Source organism: Lissotriton helveticus, chromosome 11 (genome assembly GCF_964261635.1).
Source record: "Lissotriton helveticus chromosome 11, aLisHel1.1, whole genome shotgun sequence".
Classification (NCBI taxonomy): Eukaryota; Metazoa; Chordata; class Amphibia; order Caudata; family Salamandridae; genus Lissotriton; species Lissotriton helveticus.
Window position 1 is genome coordinate 677,540,718 of NC_136072.1, and position 22,890 is coordinate 677,563,607.

General features: G+C 44.1%; 1 protein-coding gene across 4 annotated transcripts in view; it reads right to left on the bottom strand.

Moving 5' to 3' along the window:
- The window catches only part of LOC144791082 (disintegrin and metalloproteinase domain-containing protein 9-like), a 2,835,950-nt gene that overhangs the window by 1,829,537 nt on the left and 983,523 nt on the right, over nt 1–22,890 (bottom strand). For all 4 annotated transcript variants that reach the window (XM_078665732.1, XM_078665731.1, XM_078665734.1 and 1 more), the window contains one exon: nt 18,604–18,734. In XM_078665732.1, coding sequence (XP_078521858.1) covers nt 18,604–18,734 — 131 coding nt within the window. The remainder of the gene's footprint in view (nt 1–18,603; nt 18,735–22,890) is intronic.

Genomic DNA, 22,890 nt, shown 5'->3' on the forward strand with positions numbered 1-22,890 from the left:
GGCGAGTCCCGGAACTTGCTCATTATGCGGAAGGGCTGGCAGAAATTCTGTCTATGTCTGGCTGGACAAAAATTAGTTGGCTGCGTAATGTAAAATCCTTACTTGTTGAGCTTGGGCAGGGGAGGCATGGACAACTCGATCTGCTGTGCTAAAATCCCAATTGAAGCAGATTTACTGGAGCTGGGTGTATAATAAAAAATATTCAAACCCAAAAAATGGCAGGATTGTTTCCAACTATCTTCTTCTAAAGGATGTACCCTCGTTAGAGCCCTATTTTGATTTTATTACCAAACCGCGGGATCGCATGTTGTATTTTAAATTTAGGATTCGCACCCTTCCTCTTGGTGAGTTTACAGCACGCTGGAGCGTGTCCCCAAGTACCCTTAGCTCATGCCCATTCTGTCCGCTGATCTTGGAAACAGTGCCCCATATCTTATTTGAATGCACTGCATACAAACTTCCGAGATCTAGGTGGCTGAAACCAATGTGCAGGAATATGGGTACCAGGTCTCACTCTATGGCCCTACGAATCCTCATGTCAGATACTCGGCTAATATACGCTTGTGCCATCTCCAAATTTCTTAGCTGGGTATGGATTATTAGAGCAAGAAGGCTTAAGACAAATGATAAAAATGTTTAATCAGATCATAATCCTAATGTGTTTTCCAAATTTTTATAACTGGATGTTATACTATGTATGACCATTCCTTATTTGTTTTATTTTGTGGAATTTGTATTGTGAGATTGTTTTTATTGTGATGCTTTTGAAATAAAATTTTATCAAAATAAAGCCTTCTACAAACAAACAAACTCTATCTATAATATAGCCAACCCCAACCACATTTATTTTAAAAGAGGCGTCTTTCCATGGTGTTATCGTTAAATAGCTAGAACACTTCAAAATAAGTAGGAAAAATAACCTCCAATTTAATAAAATAAATATGCTATTATTTTTCAGTCATTCTCATGGTATAAGTAAAGTCAACCCCAATTAGATCTATTCAATAGGAAACATAGATATCTTAATAACTGATACACCTTTAAATAGGCAGGGCAAAAGAGATTTTTTTATTCAATAAAATAAAATAAAAACATATTCTCTGTCGGTTTGGGCTCAACCAGGCATCTTTGATACATAACTAATTCCTTATTTCTGGTCTATTTTTCTCTCGATCGCTGTAAATTCCTTTCTGTCTTTTAGATATAATGATTATTTCTCGTACAACTAGATGATATTGATGTGTACAACTAGATGATATTGATATGTGTTCCTGTACTATATCTTACAATCAGTTCTGTATAATGAATTGTCAAGAAGCGGTACATCATGTGATATTATCATCTGTCTGGCAAATATGTTCAAGTTATAGTCTTAGCTGATGTTTTGATCAAGTGCACATTGTTAGCATAAACATAAACAGTTCTTTCAAATATGTTTTATCTATTTTTACCTACAAGATGGTAGCGTCCTGAGGAAGACACTTCTCATGTGTTGAAACGCGTAGACGAACACCATCTTCCCTTCAGATCATTGGGAATATCTGTATACATAATAATTTACATCTATTGATTTTCTAATGAAAGAATTTTTTATTGTTATTTTTTACTTGTCCTATGTCATTGATTATCCTCATGACCTCTTTTATCAATTGTATTCAATTAAATCCCCAAATGCTAATTTTGTGCTTGATTATTTTTGACTAATTTGTCGTTACTTGAACTCTGCCAGTATAGCTGTTTTTGCCTGGGTGTGTTATTTTTTCATAAATAGGAGAGCGAGTGAGACACTATCCCTAGTTGGTACTGCGCTCGTGGACATTAAGGTGGTTGGAAGGCTTAACCCCTATACACCGAGGTCCCACACTCCTGTGCATAGTTCTGTATATGTGCATATTCCTACAACAAGGGAGGATGATAAATAAATCACGGACAGCGCAGGAAAGCAAATAAACAAACAAACTAGTGTTCTGGTTTCCTAAAACAGTCGCACCTTTCATGCAGGATGAAAGAGTTTGAGGTGTCTTGCCCTGTCCCACCTCCGGACTGCTGTCCTCCAGGGGCAATAAAGCCAGGGGACTTTAAAAGAGTTTCCCCTAGACAGAGATGTTTGCAGGTCAAAGGCAGAGTTCTAGTGCAACAGACCAATCAGGCATTTTCAGATCAAAGTTTCCAACCCCTCATAAGGCAGAATAATGGGTAAAGGCACCTTCAGCAAGGCAGCTTACATAAATTGTAGGCTATCTCTGGTTCACCTGGAATGTCTCTGCTGTGCGTGACCTGTACCTCAAATGAATAAAGATGAATCCAGCCTTATAAAGGCGCAACTTGCGTTTGCACCTATATGGTTCCCCTCTGTCTCTTTCTCTTTCATCTATATAATTACATTCTCTGCTCCATACTCCTGATACACTACTGTGTTGATTTAGTGGTAGGAAGAGCAGAAAACTAATTTCTCCTAACTGGAGGCAAGATGGCGGCCGCTAAGCTAGCGGTGTGAGTAGCCGGCTCCTCCGCTCCCGATTTGAAGAAAGAAAACGGGGGGATGATTTGCGAATTCCCAGCGATTTTCTTGCTCAGAGTGTTATTCTGGTGCCTATGTCTGATTTTTTACCCCTGGAAGGCCTTGGAAAGCTATTCCTTATCGGTTGAAGGCTCCGATATAGTTGACCGGGTGGTCCGCTGACTACTGACCGAGTGACCTGTGTAAGCGCGGCTCGGAGGTTCCCGCCCTCCACACCTGATGCTGCTCCGGCTTGCTTGTTTTTTCCAGCGTTTACATCGGGCCGGACGCTCTTTATCCCGGCGGTTTGGATATTCGTCTTGGGCTTCTTTTTGGTATTTGACCGCTATGCCACCCAAAAACGCTAACTCGCAGCCGAAGTCGCCGAATACCCGAAGTGGCAAATTAAAGGTAGCGGTGACAGACGGGCGTGGAGCCGAAGATTCGAATGCCGGGAGCCTGGCTCAGAGAACTGTAAAGGTTGGTGAGTCTATAACAACCTTATTAACAAAAAAAGGGGGAGAGCGCCTGATTAAAAACTCTGTGCAAACTGTACTGGCATTGTTTGAAAAACAGATTATGAAGAATGCTTTGGTACCTATAGCCCAACGGGTAATATTTAAAGTAGGATGTCTGGCTTTTAAGGCTCTTCACGGGAAAAGCCCCAAGTTTATCAACAACCTAATTGTCAAGCATGATCCTACCCGCAATCTTCGTTCAGCCCACCTGTCCCTCCTCACCCTACCCTCTTTCAAACGGAAGCGTCAGGGTGGGTGCCGATTTGCTTTTCTTGCCCCAAAGGTGTGGAACACTTTTCCTCTGACGCTCAGGAGATGCACTAATCTTATGGAGTTTCGGAGAGTCTTGAAGACCTGGCTATTCGAGCAAGCTTCTGGATAGGTTAACTGCTTTCAACTTTCCTCACTGCCAGCGCCATGAAACCCTTGGGTGCCTGTGCGCTTAAAAAGTTTAGACTAACATAACATAACATAACAGCGTCCTGAAACAAATTTAGTAGCTCTCACACCTGCAGATTCGGGACATTCGGCACTGACAAGAAATGAAAATAATGCTTCCCTAACTGGTCAAGAAGGTTTACTTGAAGGCTCTGGTGAAACTGAAACCGCACCAGAGCTTGAATTGGAGTTAACCCGTGACCCTGAGTCAGAGATTGAGCATGAGCCCGAGCGTGAATCCGGACCACCATCGAATGGCATTATGGGATCTGTAAGATCTCCTATAACTGGTGATGTTGGAGCAGTGGAACCCCTTAGTGCACTTACTATATCTGAGGTTAATCTTATCAATCCCACTTTAGAAAATGGCGAAAGGCAAGACACTATACAGGAGACTAATGAAAGGTTTTTTTCAATGTCCGATCTCACCTCAGATGAGAGTATAGATAAGGCCTGGGCTGACTATCCAGTGGATGATAGCAGCTTAGAAGAAGAAGAGGCCGGAGCAAGTGAGATCTCGCCAGGCTCGGTTATCACTGTTAAGAACCATCGGGCCAGGAAATCGCAAGCATCAAAGAAAAAGACTAATGGTTTGGGTGAGCTTGTCCCTCCACAATCTCGTTCTTCCAATGAACAAGTGCACACAGTAGCACCTGATCCTGATCAATGCTCTGAGGTGACTCTAGCAATGATATACCAGACTATGATGGCACACAGATCTGAAACTAAAAGTGAGATTGCACGCACTCAAGCCACGTGCCAAAAGGTGAAGAATGCTGTCCGTCGCATCACTAAGATATGTACTGATATGTCGGCAAGGGTTTCAGAAGCTGAGACCAGGATATCAACCCTCGAAGATGAAGTTGCCGCACAGAGAAATGAACTATCCCTAGTTAAGGCACAACGGGATGGTATTAGTTATAAGCTCTCTGAGCTGGAAAACCAATCTCGGAGGAACAACCTACGTATTTTGGGGGTGCCGGAAAATCTAGGCGGATCTGATGTCCGGAAATTTATTTGTGAACTTTTTGCTGCAGCATTCCCAGAGCTCACAACTTGGGACTGGTCAGTGGTCATTGAACGTGCCCATCGCTTTTTGCTGCAGCATTCCCAGAGCTCACAACTTGGGACTGGTCAGTGGTCATTGAACGGCACGTGCCCATCGCTTTCCATTTTCTGTTAGAACCTGGCAAAAAGAAGGAGACTATCCCAGAGCCATCCTGGTCAGATTTAATAATTTTCTAGCTAGAGAAGCAGTTTTTGATTTGGCCAGACCGGATAAAAAGCGTTCCGCTAAAGGGTGGTTTTTTTGTTAGACCTGACTTTTGCCAGGCAACTGTATCCAAGCGTTGGCACTTCAGACAATTGATAGCTGGTTTTCAGGAGAAAGGTGCCACAGTATACTTACAAAATCAGCCAAGCTTAAAGTTGTAGTAAAAGGACAAACGGAATTTTTTCTCTCCAAAATTGTTGCTAAAGAATACCTAGCCTCATTATGAATAGAATTATGTAATGTATTTTTTAGGGTCAAACGTTATTTTTCCTTCTCGTATGTAGTAAGCTTTAGTACCCTATAATTGAAATTTTTCACAGGCTTGGCTGAATTTGATTTGATTGTTGATTTCTTTTTTCAAATCGTGGGGGGTGGGGGGGAAGGCACTCTGTGTTCCCAGGGACTGTTTGTCTCTGTGCCTCATAAGTTGGGTAGGGGAGGGGGGAGGCCAGTAAGGGAGGGTGGAAAGGGTGAGTTGGGGAGGGGTTGGAGGTGCTGGTGGGGGTGTAAATCAACAACAGTCGGAGTTGAGCAAGACATGGATTTGACTGACAATGACTGGTATATGAACTGCTGGTTGAATATTTCTACAAGAGGACCTAATCATGGTAAAGAAGTGAGATCTATTTTAAGGTCCCATTCTAGATGTGGAAAAAAAATACTTATCGAAATAAAGAAATTCTGGATAGCTCTGAGACATTTATATATTTTTTTTCCAGATGGGTAGGGAAATTAGAATGTGTACATTGAATGTTAATGGCCTCAATGATGGTAAAAAGAGAGGAGTGTTGGCTAAAATGATATATCTGTTGCAAATAGACATTCTTTGTCTTCAAGAAACGCATGTTGCTTGAGAAAAGAGGGGACTTCTAAGGAATTTGGGGTTAGAACTGTTAGCTTGTTCCAAACAGACTGGTATCAAACGAGGGGTGGCTATATTTATGCGTACGAGTTCCAATTAATAATGAGTCGGCATCCATCCCAATAGTCTGGGATACATTTAAATCTATAATAAGAGGAGAGACTCTAAAATATTCAAATTTCCAATTGAAGAATAAACGCAATAAATTAAAGAAAGATTGTGATATGTCGTAAATGCAGAAATACGTTTAGCTGAAAATATCAAAGCGAATAAACATATAGAGGAATCTCAATTGGATTTGTCCATTAAACACAGCCTAGTTTATTCTCATATTGCAGATCAGGTCGCCCAACAACATAATCAGCACAGGGTAGAAAGCTATGAATTGAGTGAACAAACAGGGAAAATGTTAGCGCAAAGGCTACGTCAAAGGGCAATGGCTAATGAGATTTTAAAAATTCGAGATCTAAGTGGGGAAGAGAAAACCTCTAAGGGGCATATACTGGCAGCATTTAATGAGTTTTATAAGCTATTATATCATCAACCTGATAATGGAGCAAATTTAGCAATGAAGCAATACCTCGAAGGAATTAATAAAACTGAACTATCGGCAGAACAGAAAGAAATACTAAGTGCCCCAATTTCTTGGGATGAAATCGAAACAGCTATCATGGGTCTGGCTACCGGTAAAACAATGGGATCGGACTCTGTTCCTCTAGAATTCTATCGTGTTTTTAGGGGAGTTTTAAAATCAGAATTGATTAAGGTATTCCAATCCGCCTTTCCGTGTAGTCCCCCTGATTCATGGTCACTTGCTACAATAGTCATTTTTAAAAAGAAAGGCAAAAATAGTGAAGAGTTCGGATCATATAGACCCATCTCTCTTATAACATCTGACAGTAAAATCTTCTCAAAAATTCTTGCCAATAGATTAAATGTGCTAATGCCGTTTCTTGTTTCTATTAGACAGCATGGCTACATTTCAAAAAGAGACACCACGGATCACATCAAAAAAATTATAGCATTATTGGACTGGGCACAGGTCTCGGAGTCCCCAGTTTCGGTGGCCCTGTTGGACGCAGAAAAAGCATTCGACAGGGTCGCCTGGGAGTTCCTATGGGTTGTAATGGTTTGGATGGGATTCCCCAAGACATATATTAATGCTATTAAGACATTTATCTCCACCCGAAAGCAGTTATTAGAATTACACATTCATCATCTGCATGCTTTGAGATAACAAGGGGGACAAGGCAAGGTTGTCCTTGTTCCCCCTTGTTGTTTGCATTGCACCTAGAACCTTACCTTCACAAACTATCCACTGAACCGGACATTCTTCCTGTCAAAATTCGAGGAAACCAATTTAAAATATTTGCCTATGCAGATGATGTCGCTATCACGACTACAGATATAAGACGAGCACTCCCAAAAATAATCTTTTTATCTGAAGAATTTGGAGCACTGTCGGGGTATAAGTTAAATGTAGCAAAAACCCAACTGATCCACTCTGATTATGGGCGACCTAATGAAATGTCTTTTGTCTCTGAAGCTCAATATCTGGGGATTACGATATCTTCCAAGATTGATGATATTGTACATCTCAACCTCGAGCCAGTGTTAAAATCTTCCAACCAGGTTTTAGAAAAGCTGAACAACTTACACTTTTCTCTTTTTGGTTGTGTTAATATAATTAAAATGATAATTTTTCCTAAATTTTTATATTTATTTCGAACAATACCTCTTTTATTTTCGTCTTTTTACTTTAGTAAAATCGATAGAATGGTATCTAGGTTCCTCTGGGTCTATCATAGAACTAGGCGGTCTTTAAAATGGTGTTCTTTCCAAAGATTAAAGGGTGGTTGGGGGGGTCCCTAATTTTAGGCTATATTATTGGCTCATTACATTAAGATACATGGGTATATTACTTTTTTCGGATACCATCACCGAAGAACCGGTATACCCCTCAGTCTACGAATTGCTGCTCGGTGAAGAAGTCTCTCAATGCTTACTTAAAATTATTGAACCCAGTTACTATAAAAAAACAAAATTCAAAATTATCAAAGCAGTATCTGCAATTTGGCGGCAAATAAGGAAAAAAATTATTCGTTTCAGCGAAATTAATCATTATTCTCCAGTTTTAAATAATTGTATGTTACCCAAGGTTTTTCACGATCAAATCCTGAAAAGGTGGTATACTGCTGGAATTCGTCTATTGGGAGACTTATACGAAGGCGCCCAACTCGCTTCTTTTGCTGACCTTCAAACTAAATATGGAGTTCCTAATAATGATTTCTTTAAGTATCTTCAGATACGGAGCTTTTTAGAATCTAAGGGTCTTATTAATCATATCTGTATGAGTCCAAACACCAGTAGAAAAGTAAAAAAAAAATAGGGGAAGTTTATCAAATTGCTATCAATCAATTTGAAGATCATTTATGCTTGGTAGAGAGTAAATGGCAAAGGAAATTTGAAATTGAAAATGTCGATATTGTCAGATCTATCGAATTATCAATTAAGATGCTTTTTAATGGCTCGCTTCAAAGTCAACATTATATGTCAATTTTTGATCTGTATAATTCCCCTGCTAAATTAGCTAAGTGGAAAGTTAAAAATGGAGATAAATGCAATCGGTGTGAAGAAACAGCCGCTGATTCTATCCATATGTTTTTTAAATGTGAGAAACTTTCACGATTTATTGCGGACATAGAATTTTTTATAAATAATAGTTTGGGGATTACTGTTAATTTAACTTCTGAAATGGTAATTTTAGGTCTTCAAACGGATCAACTTGGAATCAGATCTATTGCTGAAGAAACTTTTTTGTTCATTTGTATGTCAGTTTTTCGTTTTTGTATCTCGCTGGATAGATAGTGAGCCCCCTATTTTTCATCACTGGCAACTTAAATTGCTGTCTATATATCAACTAGAAATGGCAATGTATAGATCTAAGGGGGTTAAAAGAAAAAAGCTGAGGATAAAATATGGGATCCGATTTCTAAGTGGATCTAATTTGATTTGTTTATTGAATATGGTGTTAACTGCTCTCTATGAATGTACTGATATGATTTATATACTGAATCTTTATATATACTTATGTTTTTTTTTCTTATGTATTATGCTCAATGTACGACTGTTGAAATAAAACCTTGATAAATAAAAAAAATAAAAAAAGAGCAGAAAACTATCATGGCTACACTGTCCTAGCCCTGGGTTAAATAATAATGCAGACACTTAGAGGCGGGCACTGACAAAGCCTGACGCAAAGATGGTAACACAACCACATTAGCACTCACCCCCAAGTCTTCTAGCACTGCTGAGTACTGCACCTTAATGTAGTATCCCCTTAGTCTCCTCCGTATGGAGTTAATACATTAAAAGGTACACAACAGCATTGGCAAAATATAGTTGTTTTTCAGAGGTGCTGGTTACTAAACTGACCGCAGCCCTTCTTATCACAGTGCTGAAGCCCCCTGTCTTTGAATCCCTCTGTCTATCCCCTATTGTGCCTCAGTTTGAAGACAACGTGAAAACTGTTTTGTTCAAAGTCCTTACATATAGTGGAAAAAATCAAACATCAAGCATTATTACAGCAGTATGCATGTTGTTTAATGAATCGCAGACAAGCCTCCTAACTTCAGAAGGAGACGTTAGAGAAATAATCTTTACAGAATCTGCTGTTTTGCTTTACGGTGGCAAGTTCTCATTCTCTTGTTTTGTGGAAGGCGGAAGGGGTCAGAGGGGACATGGGGTGGTGGACAGAGGAGTGAGGGAATTTGGCAAGACAGACACGAAAATCAGGGAAGGTTGGGGAGGGTGAATGGTGAGGAAGAGGCCGGTGGGGTAAAAGAAAACAGACAGTGGGAGGGGGAAGGTAGGTGTGAACAAGACCGCAGGGTGCAGAGGGAAGGTGTAAGGGAGTTAGGAAAAGCAAGGGGAGAGGAAGAAGGCCTCGGACCTCTCCAAACAAAACAAGCGCTACATGACCTACCGGGGTAAAAGTATTCAGCTCACAATAATATTAATGTGATATAATTTTTAAAAAGAATATACATTGTTTTTAATTGTCAGGCTAAAATTGCACTATTGCATAACTGCTCCTACTCGCACTGTGTGGGAATTGAGGGGGGAATCTTTTACTCGCATTTTCGGCCGCGATCTTGAAAGTCAGCGCTCTAGTCGCTGATCTCACCAGGGCTATATTTAGCCAGATGATGCGACCGCGCAGCGGACGTACGCAGCAGGCATGCCGCTGGTGCGCCGCTGGCCCGTCCGCGTCCCTCCGGGACCAGGGGCTAGAACCCCTGCTTGCCTTCCACGAGAAAAACTGAGGAATAATACTAACTAACTTAAACTCCTGAATACTGCCCCAGATTCTGCTTGCCTTCATTCGATTGCTCCCGATTGTTGGAACCATAAATGCAAGCAACGTTTGTACAATTTCCAACATCTCAGCCATATTGACCCACATGTAGTCAAACCACACCAAGTTTTGAAGTTATTTTTATTAAACTGTCGTTCTTTACCAAAACATGCTGCGGAAATATCCCTGCTCCTTATGGAGGAAAGCCCTGATGTTTTGTTTCTTACAGAAACTTGGTTAAATACATCTGCTGACCCCGATATAGTTCATACACTCCCTCCTGGCTATATAATACAGAGATTAGACCGAACTAATGGTAAGGGTGGTGGAATTGCCATCATCCTATAAAATCATCTTACTTGCAGAATGCTTGGGAGCTCTTTATCAAACTGTGAAAATCTTTGTTTTTCAATAGAATTCACACCTACGTTAACGCTACCAGGAATATTGATTTACCGTCCCCAAGTTCTACTACCAATTTAATTATTCTTGGAGATTTCAATATTCATTTCGACGATTTAACCTCCAAAATAATTACCGAATTGACATCAGAACTTGAGGCTATACAGCTTATACAAAAAGTACCTTTAGTAACACACTCAAAAGGACACCTCCTAGACCCCATTTTTTGGGGTTGAAGGATCTATCCTGTCAGGCTCCAAGACGCATTCCCTGGTCGGACCACTTTCTTATCCCCTTTTCCTGGTCTCTAACTCAGGTCATTCCCCCAATCCAACTTGTACAAACGAAATTCCGATGTTTGTCAAAACTCCCATTAGACACCTGGATATCAACCTTGGAGAAATCCAGGCCCGCTCCTGACTCCGATCCTATAGTGGCCAATGAGAAATTTGGCAACTGGATCAATAACTCATTAGATTAAGTTCTTCCTAAAACAACAATCCAGCTGCATAAAGGACCTAATAAAGCGGCTTGGTATACTCCAAAGCTCCGAGAACTGAAACGTTTGAAAAAAGGCAGAGAGGAGCTGGAGAAGGAATAATCTCCAGGATAGGAAGCAGGAATACAAGAGCGCTATTAAAATTTATAAAATGGAAATTAGAAATACTCAAGCTCATTACTATGTGAAGATGATAGTTTCCTCTGCCAACTTCTTTTGGGACACCTTTCAAATTGTTAAGACATTAACAAATGTGCCCTCTCTTCCCGATCCCCCCGCTACCTCAGATTTACGTTGCCATGAAATGGCCGAATTTTTTCATAATAAAATCGAGAATATTTATAAATCTTTCTCTCCCATCAAAGATTCCAATTATACACACCATGTTAAGCCCCATACAGATGATAAGGAAATGTGTCTAGCAGCCTTCCCCATAATGGACTATAACTGTCCGTTAGCCACTGTTAATCGAATAAAAAGTGGCTCACCCAATGATCCTGCTCCATTTAGGAACTTTAAAAAAGTAACAGAGACGGTTGGCCCGGTCATTTTAGAGTTGATTAACTCATCCATTCTGTCCCGAGTAGTCCCCCAAATTGGAAAAAAGCTATGGTCAGAGCCTTACTAAAGAAATCTACCTTAGACCCTGACTGTCTGGACAACTATCTCCCAATTTCCCTCCTCCCGGGAATTAGTAAAATCCTGGAGAAACATGTAAATATTATACTCTCTGCCTATTTTGAATCCAACCACCTCCTTCATCCAACTCGAACAGGATTCCGTTCCGGCCACGGCACAGAGAGAGCACTCCTTGCCGTCATGGAAGATTCAAGAAAAATCCTCAATTCAGGAGGTTTATCTGCCATGATCCTTTTGGATTTGAGTGCGGCCTTTGATACAGTGAATCACCGTATCTTAATTGACCGCCTCAAAAATTTGGGCATCTTGGGAACAGCCTTAATTTGGCTGATATCTTTCCTGGAGGGGCGATCCTTCCAGGTATTTGAGGGAGAAGCCACTTCCAAATCCTGGCCTCTTTTATGTTGGGTCCCACAGGGCTCGTCGTTAAGCCCAATGCTTTTTAATGCCTATATGGCTCCACTGGCAGAGATCATACAGCCTTATGGAGTGAACATCATAACATAAGCTGATGACACTCAGCTAGTGGTCTCACTTAACCATTCAGATACATCCACTCCCTGACTTCGCACTTGTCTTGAAGAAGTGGCTAAATGGATGAACCACTCCTATTGGAAGGTAAACGGAGACAAGACAGAGCTTTTGCTCCTTGGTATTCCGGCACTATTTAGACCAATTGAGATGGGATTAGCACCCACCCCTAAACCATACATAAAAAGCTTGGGGTTCTGGCTGGACACAGATCTCACTCTTAAAGTCCAAACCAGGAAAGTAGTTGCCGCTTGCTTTAGCATGCTTAGAATGCTTCGTAAAGTACTCCCTTTGCTTCCATCTCAAGCACAAAAACTTGTAGTCCAGGCGCTTATTTTATCACGCCTGGACTTTAGTAATGTACTTTACTTAGGGGCCCCAGAGGCGGTGCTCTCTAAACTTCAAATGATTCAGAACTGCGCAGCAAGAAACCTTTTGGGAATTCCCTACCGACAGCCAGCCAAACCCACCATAAAAGCTCTGCATTGGCTGCACATTCGGGAAAGAGTCCACTTCAAAGCGCTTTGTATCACTCACAAGTTGCTTAATGGGAAAGGACCTAAGATCATCTCCTTCCTAGCTAAATTATATCAAGCTAACAGGCCTTTACGATCGGATGAATCGCATTTGGCCTGTGTACCAAGGATTAAAAGAGCCAGAAGTGGAGGTCGGCTTTTTACTCACAATGCCGCCAAGCTTTGGAATTCCCTCCCGCTTCAGCTACAGAAGGATACTAACCATCTGAACTTTCGCAAGATGTTGAAAACGTGTCTTTTCCCGAGGTAAGTTTTAGAAGCTTCTTGTAGTCTTTAGCGCTGGGATGCCCTTGAGTAGCCATGCGCTTTATAAATGCTACTTCCATTCCTTCCATTCCATAATAACTTGCCATTATTTTATTTAGAAATCTACCATTGTGCATGGCAGTCATTGGTCAAAAGTAAGTATATGTAACATTTACAAAGTGCCGCTACGAGTGAGTGTCTCTAGGCACTGTACACTGTGTTGACTGCAATAAGAGAGCATAATCTGTGGTACAGGTGGTGTTATAGACAGTTTTGCCGTTCGGACAAACAGCAGGGTTCAGTTGTACTTATCTGAGTAGCTGGCACACCTCTTTTTTGACACATTCTTGTGTCACAACTTATTCCCTGCATTACTGTGTCCGCCACCAGGGGGCTGAATTGTGGGGCTCTCCAGTGTTCCAAGAAGCTTTCAGTCCCTCCCCTTCATGCATATATTGACTTCGTCATTTGGATGCTACTTGCAAATTGGCATCCATTCCCAATCCCTGCCGAATTTGTGGACGCCAGCCTGCTCATGCCTGACACTTCATTACCTAGAATTCCCTGCTCACTGCTTCATCTCCACCCCTGGAGGCCAAGGATGGGTGGAGGAATTCAGCTCACCTGTGGCTGGCTGCTGCTAACCTGCTGACACCTGTTGCATGTGATTACTGTGAGCTCTTTTATGCCTCAGCTCCCTTCAGGCCGCACTGCCTGCAGTGCTAGCTTGAATCCTGAGCCTTAGCATTTCTTGTTCCTGACCTGAAGCAGTTTCCCTTGTTCCTGAACTAGCACTGCCTGCAGTGCTCCCTTGATTCTTGAGTGTTTGTTCAATTTTTGTCTTTCTCCGGCACAGCCTTCAGTGCTACTTTGTTTTCCTGAATACTGATTCAATACTATTCCTGTATACAGATATACAGTAGCCTCCCCTTCTGTATATCCTTTTCCAGTCGCTGCTTTTATTCCCATTTCCTTGGTTCTAGTTCCTAGTTTACTATCTTTCTATTCCTGCTGTCTTGCTTCTATTACCTTGTATGTTTGTTGCTTGCTTTTTCCCAAGTGTGCTGTGTAATTTCCTTTCTTTCCTGTTAAGCACTCCTCCTTGCTAGCTCCTTGTCGATTGTGCTTGTGTTTAGTTCAACCTCCTTGCTGTTACTGCCTTGCGTGTTCCTGTTTAATCGCAAGGATCTTTGGGCACAGCTGACTTCCTAGGTGGAATTTCTTTTTTTTTTTTTGTGAAAACCTTTATTGTGCAGATGTAGCTTACAAATACGGGCCTACAACCCATCGGGCCGGCCACCACACTGTAGAAGCACGTAGGCAGGAAAGAAGCTCCAGCAGGTCTCCGACATAACAGATGCAACAAGGCGAGGCAGAAAGCCACAAGGAAACCACCAGGAGTAGGAGAAGTGAAGGTTAATTTTATAATACAATAGGGCGACTAGCAGGAATAGTGCAGTTATTAGGGTCCAAAAGTCTGTGGCGGGCCGTCAGCAAGCAGTAAAACAATACACAATGAATGTCAAAAAGAACAGCTACATTATAGCAAGGGCAAAACGTAGATCCCACATCTGTAAGCAAGTCCAACCACTGCCCAATGCCCACCCGTTACTACTAAAATACGCAGCAATACATAAAAAGGAAGTCAGGATTGCAGTACAAAGAGCCATCCGCTACATCAACCCAAAGAAAGGGAGAAAGAAGGGGAAAAAAGGGGGGAAAGGACAACAAGAAAAAGGATAGAAAAAAACAGGGAAAAGAGAACGCGGCATCACAACATGCGCCCCCTGGCTAGCAAAGCATACAAAAGAAAAGGCCAGCCTATGGAACCGAAGGAAATAGGAGTAGTGGATGCACAATGAACATCGGTGGCAGGGAGATCATGAGGCCCACGCTGGCAAAAACACCCCAGGAGGCCTACAAGTAGACGCAGCGTCCAGAAAAGAGGATACATAAGAGCCATAGAACCAAGAACAAAGAAAAAACAAAAATACAGACCCCCCCCCACCCACCCCACCCTGCACCCCTGCAGAAGGCTACGGCCTACCCCCCCCCAGCAGCGTGCCTGTCGCCCTAACAGGAAACCCGAAATATAGAAGAGTCAGGAAGTAAGGAAGAAACCACTTAGGCACAAAGAGAGAAAGGGGAAAGGAAGGAAAAAGGAAAAAAATAAAATCTCTAGTGGGAGAGGAGACACATAATCAAAACTATCAGCTCCCAGCCCCCCGTTCGAACACATTGTAGACCCCACGAGAAGATGAAGTCATTTAAAAAAAAAACAGGCACCAGGAATATGAAGAGGAATCAATCATACATGTACAGCTGCAAGGTGGTCATCGGCCATGCCATGAAGTAATAGTCCGGCGGTACAAGTGTATCTCACCCCTGCCCTCGTCTGTCCAGTGCCATAGGCACAGAGTGCACAAAGAACCAGAACATGAGGGGCCAGAGGTGAAAAGCAGGGAATCCAATCGTCGATATACCACACAAGTTATAACGGCTTCGGACCGGATGAGCAAGAAAGGAAAGCAACAGCAGCAGGCAACTCAAGCATAGTTCCGCCGACCAAGGGGAAAAAGTCGCCCCGGTGAAACAGTTACAGGATCTCAGCTCGACAGGTCGAGGCAAAAAAACACCGGGAGACCCGGCGAGACAGTCCCGGACGGATCTCGGCTGGAGGCCCTCCAGTACATCCACCACAGGGAAGAACTCCAGACGATACCAGGCAGTAGGTATCTGTACGTCCAAACAAGCGGCGGCCCCGGTGTCTTCAATTTCCAGGAAGGACCCCGCAGCACACTGAAGCGGTGGAACCGCACACGCAGGGGACGGCCCAACGAGCCCGGTACAAAGACCACCATCCGGCCCAGCGACAGGGACAGTCATGGAAGCACGCCAGGAACACAAGGCGGCGAAGACGTCGCCAACTGTAGGCTCACCTTTACGGTATTCAGCAAACGTGCCATGCGGCCCGCCAATGTCGCCATCTCCAACTGGGCGTAGATACAGGGCGCAGGCCGCCATCTTTTTAGCCCGGCGAGGCCTCGGCAATCTCCGACCCCAATCCGGCCACCGGCGAGGCTCGATGAAATCCAGCCGGCGACAAGCAATGGAACCTCCAGGGCAGAAAGGCGGGCCACCAGAATATTGAGGCAGCCGGCGCCACCGACCCACAGGCGCCGCCCGCCAAGACCGGGCGGAGGGTTTCAAGATGGCCGAACAGGAGAACAAAGGGGAGACGAGTCTCCCATGCAGTCAACCCCCGTCCGCGGTAGGCAGCGCTCCACCACCAGGTCCCCGGACAGCCAGACCAGGCCCGGTCAGTCGCCACCGGTCCAACCGCACAGTGGCCGCTCCGGCCGACCCCACTCCTCCACCAAGGGGTTGGCCCCGGCGCTCCGCCCCGCCCGGGCGCCGCAGACGAGTCCCAGGCCCGCCCGCCCCAGAGGCTCCGAAGCGAACAAGGGCACAGCTCAAGATCCGCGGCACCTAGGATCATCCAGAGCAGACGGTAAGTGCCAGCAAAACGTCATAATTCCAGATTCCATCAAATAAGACTTCTCGGGGCAGGATAAGGCGCAGGATAGGTAGTGCAAGCGGGAAGGCTGACGGAGCCGAGCTACAACGCGGCCATCACGGTCGCGAGCTTGGCTCCTCCCCTCCTAGGTGGAATTTCTTGATCACTGTGAGTATTGTCTTTGACATTTATAACATCACCGTATGTATCAGCTCCACAGACCCTGCCTTTGCATGCATATCCTATAAGTAGGTATTTGCAGTCAGTATCTCTAACAGCAATTGTGGGTGAGGAGCTTACTAAGCTTCAGTGTTACCGTGTGGAGCTCCCAAGTGCTTTACCCCACATTCCCTTTATTGCTAATGTTGTTTTTTATATATATATATGTCTTGCACGTCCGTCCTGGTTGTAGTTAGTCTGAATGATAAATCGCCTCGTGGTGCCCTTCCTTTCTGAGTCTTAGCCATCTTGTTCACTTGTACAGGCTTCCCATTTGGATCCCTTTTTCTCCTCTGACTCCCTGTGTGACCCTGGGCAACGCTGTACTACTTTTTCTGTGCATGGTACGTTTTCTATCCAGTCCCCAGTCCTTGCTCAAGTCCCTGACTGTGTTCCCAACATAGTCCCGGGCAGCCCCTGACATCATGCTGAGAAATGTGGAGTAATCAGCATGTCCCTTCTGGCTCATAACTTTAATTTCAACAGAAACCTTAGTAAATATGCCCCTCTCTTGACACCACATGTGAGGTGGTGAGCTGTTTTTGTGTATTTGACACTTTTAAAAATCTTAGCACACAATCTGTCTTTGGCTTTGGTGCCTGCACTAAATACCATATTAAGTGGACTGCACATGCTAGGACGATTTGATTAATGTGTGTTTTTAATACTTATTTGGCGCCATCTGTGATCTATACTGACATTTATCTCCAACAGGCAAAAAAAAAAGAACAAGAATAAAACTGAACAAAAATTATTTATAGAAGACAAGCCCAATTTAAATGAATAATATCTCAAGGCATTTCGAAATTGCTTGAGATCTGCAGTGATGGCAAGCAATAAGGAAAATTAACCCCCTCGTCCCCACTGGTGCCTGGGATCTGCTCATTAGCTTTAAGGAGCTGTTTAATAGCATAGTATGACTGCAAGCTTAGTGCCAAAAAATATATATGTACTCCCATATATTTATTCCTATGATTGGAGTAAATCTAAGGATTTTGAGTTTTTAAATAATTAGAGTAGTACTCTTGGAAGCTGAAAGAGCTAAAGCTTTCCGTCCGGATTCACAACACCAAAGGGAGGAGGGGCGTTGGGACAAAAACATGCACCGGACGAAGAGGGTGGGGTGGCGGGATGAAACACCGACACGGAAGATGGGCGAGGCAGTGATTAAGAACGAGACAGGAGGAATGGGGGCAATGATTAAAGAAAGACAAGGGAAAAGGGTGTGATTAACCAAAACACAAGGGAGGCGGTGGTGGGGAAAAACAGGAAGGCGGGGTTGAGGAAGAGCAGACACAAACTATCTCTAATTGCATGCGGGAAAGTGAAACCAGCAAAGAGAAATACAAACAAGATAAGGACATGATTCACAGCCGTCGGCAGAGTGCATACGGAAAGACAAAGTAAATTCCATGGATGAAAAGGAGTACTTGGGCCATGGGACACTGATAGGAAAGAGCACCCGAAGAGCAACAGAAAATATTATGCTACAGCCAATAGAAATGGAGGAAAAAGTAAGTACCAAGGGCGCAAACAAATGAAAAGTAAGGGCGGGATGTAACCCCTTTTTAAGATTTATATTGCATACAACAGATTTCACAAGCATAACGCAAGCACTGAGGTGAAAAAACCTAACAAACAGGGCCCAAGATAATCTGAATCAGGGATCCTCACGTGGGCCAAGGGACATGTCAACTGGAGTTGGTCAACAGGAGGGTCATGCTTTAGAAGCTATGTGCTAGCAATAAAAAAAACACACACAGTCTCAATTCTTCAGTAGTCATCAGGCACTTTTGATTTTAATGTTATTTTAAATAAAGGAGGAGAGATGGTTTTAAGAAGAAAAAACCTGTACAGTTTTCTGATAGCCACACAACCTACAGTGATAAATCAAAGATTATGAATGATGAAGATCTCCATGTGGAGAACCACTTTGTTTTTGACCTCTAGATTTCACCATTATTTCTTGCACACACTCTGCGTGTTTCTTCATACATGATCAGAACATTTAGGCTGTGTGGACACAAACTGTCACTTATTCACTTTGCATTGTTTATGAGCCTTACCCTGCGTCTGTGTGCATTAGACAAGTCGTTACTGGACATTTACAGGTTCTGAAATTGTCATGATATAATCCAATGCTGTGACCCAGCAGATGTGCAACAATTGATGAATACTTCTCAACTGTTCCTGAAAACTAAGAAAATGAGACATATTTTCGATGAAGAATGTTTTCAAAAGGTTTCACCCTGCAAGAAAAATATGCCATTATCATTGTGTACCATCTTGATTGTTATTCACATTTAACAATTTATTTTTACACTTTTACATAGCGCTTTCAGTGCCTTCCATGTATTTTCAAGAACAAGAGAACTCCACAATTTACAATAACCTGTATGTTGGACCCCTCCTGAGGCGGGTAGCCGGGAGGTAGCTGTGATTTTAACTGTGTTCTTTCTGTGTGTAACTTGATTTTAAAATTACTTTTTTCGTGCAGCAGCACTCGCATTTACCCCCAGCCTCTTTGTTTACTTCTAAATGTAAACCTGCTGTATTCTGTGGCGCGCGTGTTTGAATACTATACACTGCGACCCATAAGTTTCCCTCAGCGTGGTAAAACGATCCGCTTGATTTAATAAGCCCCCCCGCACTCACCGAGGTTGTCCCAGCTGACTAGGAGCTCAGGGCACCTCGTCACACCTAAAAACGCGGCGGCCATCTTAGCTTGGGAATAGCCTCAGGGCACCGTCAGTGGACACTATAAAAGGGCACCTAAGGAAGGTTTTAAAATCACTGTATGATGGACCCCTCCTGAGGCGGATAGCCGGGAGGTAGCTGTGATTTTAACTGTGTTTCATTCTGTGTGTAACTTGATTTTAAAATTACTTTTTTCGTGCAGCAGCACTCGCATTTACCCCCAGCCTCTTTGTTTACTTCTAAATGTAAACCTGCTGTATTCTGTGGTGCGCGTGTTTGAATACTATATACTGCGACCCATAAGTTTCCCTTAGCGTGGTAAAACGATCGGCTTGATTTAATAAGCCCCCCCGCACTCACCGAGGTTGTCCCAGCTGACTAGGAGCTCAGGGCACCTCGTCACACCTAAAAACGCGGCGGCCATCTTAGCTTGGGAATAGCCTCAGGGCAACCCAGTGGACACTATAAAAGGGAAGGGCATGGCTCCGCGTAGCGGACGCGTACTGCGGGCGCGACAGGGTCGCGCCGGAGTCGAGCCAGAGTCCAGCCCGTCTGCGCCCGTCAGCGCTAAGGAAGCGCCAGACGCCAGAAACCCTGTCCAAGTCCGGAGCGGTAAGATATCGTATTCGAAACCAGAGCTACTAAAGCTACAGTGCCCTGGCGGCGATTGCACCAAACTTAACCCTGTATACACCACTAAGCCCCTGGTTTGCTCTTGCGGTTTCTCCCTACTAACTCCAGCTCGGCAAACGCCCCCGTTAATAGCCAAGCCTTTAAATATCAGAATCGGCCAGCTGAACGTGAGATCTATGCCGAAACACTATTTTGAAATCCACGATCTATTGTCTAACCACTCCCTTGATATTCTCTTTCTAACGGAAACGTGGCTCCAGGATGACATGGATACTGTCATAAACCTGGCCACCCCTACAAGATACACTACCCACACCCTAAATAGAAACTCTAGGGGTGGTGGGATTGCGATAATGACAAAATCGCACCTTACGTGTCAGCTAACTAAAGTTGATGTCAAAGACAGCGAATGCGCACGTTATAACATTAAAATCAACCCAGGCTCAGCATGGTAGGTCTCCTGATCTATAGGCCCCCGAGAGCAGACGTTAAATTCACTAATTCACTTCTGGAGAATCTATGTGCACAGATTACTGAAACTGCAAACATCACTATTATTGGGGACTTGAACATTCACTTTGACCGTACTGCAGACTCTAAGATCAACACATTATTAGCTGATCTGGCCGCCCTTCAGCTTGACCAAGTCGTGAAAGGCCCCACCCACAGTGGCGGACACCTCTTGGACCCCATCTTTTCTAACATGACCAACGCACAGGTCGAGACACCCATCCCTATGACCTGGACCGACCACTATCTAGTGGTCATGTCAATACCCTGCAATAACATACTGCTCGCTAACCCCACCCAGCAGGTCCGGAAAAGACCTTGGAGGAAGCTCCGTATAGAAGACTTCCATACCCTTCTTACAACTAGCCCTCTCCCACCTAGTGAAGACCCTGACCAAGGGTACGACGAATTTTGCGAATGGATCAACCGAGCCCTAGACACCCTGTAACCAGCCAAATGGATCAAGGCTCGCACTCATGAAACCAGTCCCTGGTATAACAAGGAACTCTCCGCACTGAAAAAAGAGTGCAAAAAAGCCGAAAGATGCTGGAGAAGAAACTATGATCCTGCCCTTAAAAGCCTGTATATCCAGTCGCAAAAAACCTACCACCGTAGCATCTGTAGAACCAGGGCAGCTCACTATGCCACCGAGATTAAGAACAGCCACAATGCCTCTAAAACCATCTTTAAGATCCTCAAAGAGCTCAATGCCAAAAAAACAGTAGCTAACCCAAACACCTCACCCGCACTGTGCGATAACATGACCTCATTCTTCTTAGAGAAAATCCGGAAAATCTACAGTGCCTTCCCCACCACTCCCCACCTCATTCCCTCTACTGCCTCAACAGACCTAACCTGTCTAGTATCCCGACACTCAGCCAAGAAAATTTCACTAAACATTGTAACAAAATCAAATCTGGCTCACCGGCAGACCATCTCAAACCCGAAACCTTCAGAGAAGCCGACATAACAGTCCTAGGCCCCCTGAGAGATGTTATAAACTTGTCCTTCTCTACAGCCAGAATCCCCACCAAATGGAAGCAAGCCTGGGTATCGCCTATTATCAAAAAGCCCACATTGGACCCTAACCTACCTGAAAATTTCAGACCGATTTCACTCCTCCCATGGCCAGCCAAGGTAGCAGAAGCTCATGTAAACACCATCCTGACCAACTACCTGTCATCAAACTCCATCCTGGACAGGTCACAACATGGATTCCGGGCTGGACACAGCACCGAGACAGCCCTACTAAGTGTGACTGAACACCTCCGTACCATTCTAGACTCTGGCGGAACGGCAGCACTGATTTTACTTGATCTCAGTGCTGCCTTCGATACGGTGTCACACGAGGTTCTGCTGTTCAGGCTAAAGGAGGTCGGGATATCAGGTAATGCCCTTGGCTGGTTCAGTGACTTTCTATCAGGCAGATCATTCCGAGTCTCCACCCCCCCTATCTCTCCAAAGAATGCCCCATTGAGCAGGGCGTGCCCCAGGGGTCAGCTCTTAGCCCCACCAATCAATCAATCAATCAAGTCACCCGGTTCAATGTGTACATCCAACCCCTGGCAGAGGTGGCCAGGAGGCACGGAATGGCCCATGTGTCCTATGCTGACGACACTCAGCTAATGGTGGCACTAAACGTCGAGAATGACCACGGCGTCCAAAAATTCCAACAAACACTCGTCGATATCACAGATTGGATGACGGCAAACTACCTCCAGCTTAACGCCGGAAAAACGGAGGTGTTGCTGGTGGGAAAAAAGACAGACATTTGGGGTAACAACTGGTGGCCAAACACCCTCGGCCAACCACCCTGAACCAAAGAACTGTGTCAAAAACGTAGGAGTCTGGGTAGACTCTGCCCTAAGTTATACCCAACATACCAAAAAAGTGGCGGCCACCTGCTTCGGCCTTCTACGGAATCTTAGGCCTATCCTGGGATTTTTCGACCATCAAACCCGTCAGATGATAGTCCAGGCAGCCATTCTTTCAAGGCTGGACTACGCCAGCTCCCTCCTGCTAGGAGCTAACGTAGCAGAAAAACCCAGACTTCAGCGAGTCCAGAAGGCCGCCGCCAGAGCTCTGGTAGGTCTCCCCCGCCACACGTCTGTGGCTAGCGTCCTCACAAAACTCCACTGGCTTCCGATGGAGAAAAGGATCCATTTTAAAATGCTATGTCTAGCGTTTAAAATCCTTAAAAAGGCATCCCCTCCCATGCTCTGCCCATTCCTGTCAGTCTAAGTCCCCCGGCGTACTCTACGATCTGAGGGGCAGTATTTAGCAACCGTACCTCGCATCAAACTAGCCAGGATGGGGGCCGTTCTTTCAGATATCTGGCCGCCAAATTTTGGAATGACCTCCCAAGCCAGATTCGAGGGATGCAGGATTTATTATCCTTCAGAAAAGCAATCAAAACACTTCTTTTCCGTTAAAACTGTTTTCTCTCTTTTTCTCCCTCTGACCCCTTCCCCCGTCCAATGTCTCATACAGAAAGCGCAGGGACGCCCCTTCGC